The sequence below is a fragment of the Sinocyclocheilus anshuiensis genome, unplaced genomic scaffold (genome assembly GCF_001515605.1).
Source record: "Sinocyclocheilus anshuiensis isolate Anshui unplaced genomic scaffold, SAMN03320099.WGS_v1.1 scaffold419, whole genome shotgun sequence".
In the NCBI taxonomy this organism is placed as follows: Eukaryota; Metazoa; Chordata; class Actinopteri; order Cypriniformes; family Cyprinidae; genus Sinocyclocheilus; species Sinocyclocheilus anshuiensis.
The window spans coordinates 373,555-375,265 of record NW_015548228.1 but is presented as its reverse complement, the minus strand read 5'-3'; the positions used below and the strand labels follow the sequence as shown (position 1 = coordinate 375,265).

General features: G+C 40.0%; 1 protein-coding gene across 1 annotated transcript in view; it reads left to right on the top strand.

The window, feature by feature from the left end:
• engase (endo-beta-N-acetylglucosaminidase) overlaps positions 1 to 1,711 on the top strand; it is a 9,578-nt gene that overhangs the window by 4,820 nt on the left and 3,047 nt on the right. Inside the window, exons 10-12 of the mRNA XM_016441561.1 lie at positions 1,038 to 1,222; positions 1,293 to 1,435; positions 1,542 to 1,641. Of these exons, the coding sequence (XP_016297047.1) occupies positions 1,038 to 1,222; positions 1,293 to 1,435; positions 1,542 to 1,641 (428 nt within the window). The remainder of the gene's footprint in view (positions 1 to 1,037; positions 1,223 to 1,292; positions 1,436 to 1,541; positions 1,642 to 1,711) is intronic.

Sequence of the window (1,711 nt, the reverse complement as noted above, 5' to 3'; positions counted from 1 at the left end):
GATAATAGGTGAGCGCCAGCCAATGAGATTGCCGTTTGCGCATTAGTTCCGCCCACTACCGGAGAAAGCGGTAGTTCTCAAGGCTGAAGAATTCCAAAGGAACTCCGTTAATTTGACAGCAAAATACAACAAAGAATATCGTTTACATGTAGCGCGCATAGGTAGAGCGTCAATTCTCTCTCTCCCTCTCTCTGTGAAACAAAGCGACAGCAAGTCGTGCGCCATTCACACTAGAGTTTACGGTACGTTAAATGTAGTCGCATATGCGAGTGATTTACTCGCAATGTAGAGGGTTGGCCTCACACGGCTCCGGTGGTGAACAAAGGCCTCCTGTAGCGAATCGATGCGTTTTTGTAAGAAAAATATCCATATTCAAAACGTAATAATCACTTTAATCTAGCTTGCGCTCACTATTGTAAACAAGCAGCTCCGGGTGGATGACGTATGGAGGTCGGCGTAGAGGGTGAGTAATTTATGGGCTTATTTTCATTTTTGGGTGAACTAACCCTTTAAGTAGCTACAAAACGCCCAATAAAATAAAATGTTTTCATGGTTTCTTAAGATGTGAAGTATTTTTACATTGTTTTTTGGCCTTGACCCTCATAAGCAAGCAGTCCCAAGTTATGGCTTATTTTGATTTGTTGAATATTCATGAAAACATGAGTGCTACAGTTATAGTTACAGATCCAGCTACAGTTATAGATATTTTTAATGTATCTGTATCATTCTACATTGGATATTTAATTGTTCATGCCTATTTTTACATTTAGATTACTGTTTCCTTCATCCACCCATAAAGTTTAAAACTTTAGAAATGTAATATTAAATGTAATATTTAGAAAATGTCTAAATGAATATCCATTCTCATATTGTAATTCATAATGCCTAAATTCACTTGTAGCATTTAAGACAATCAATTTTAGTTTTTAGTGTTTTATTTTTCATTTATTTAGACAAACTAGTATTGAATTTACTTATTGGCCATTTTCAAATATTGATGCATCCCTGGTAATTTCTTAGTTTTTTGTATGATGTAGGTTGAGATGAAGAGAAGCTGGTTTAATCTGCATGCTCAGGAGATCCAGCCTCTGTACCTCTCTGAGGACTTGAACAATGGCGGCTGGCTGAGAACCCGTGGCTGCTCAGAGGACGCTTGGATCGGAGGCAGCTCTCTGATGGTGGAGGGCATGATTCCATCTGGACTTTCTGAAGTCTGTGCAAGGTACTGGAGCTTTTTTTTCACTGGAGTACAAAAAACTTCAACCAAACACCTTCTTTCTGCCCCTTTGTAGGATATTTTCTCTCCACATTCCCTTGGCCCCCAAGACATTTGTATCTTTTGTCTACAAGCCACCAGTGGGGGTGAAGATATCCTTGGAGCTCAAAACGATAGATGGTCCTCTGTGCACATTCGATGGGACGGAGGAAATAGCATGTGAGTGGTCTTTCAGTCCTTGTTCTTTAGATATCTTAGAGTCTCAGTCTGAAGCTGTCACATTTAAAAATGTGCATCTAATCTGCTTAATCTGCTGTGTGTTTAGCTAGCAGTGTCTTTCCAGAAGCATTAGCAGTGGATCACCAGTTGGTTGAGCAGTTTGCACAGAATTGTGGCCGTTGGACTTTGGATGACTGGACTACCAGGTGAGAGTCTAAACAATTTTTCATTTTCCTAGTTAATCACTGTACTATGATATCAACCACCCCCACCCCC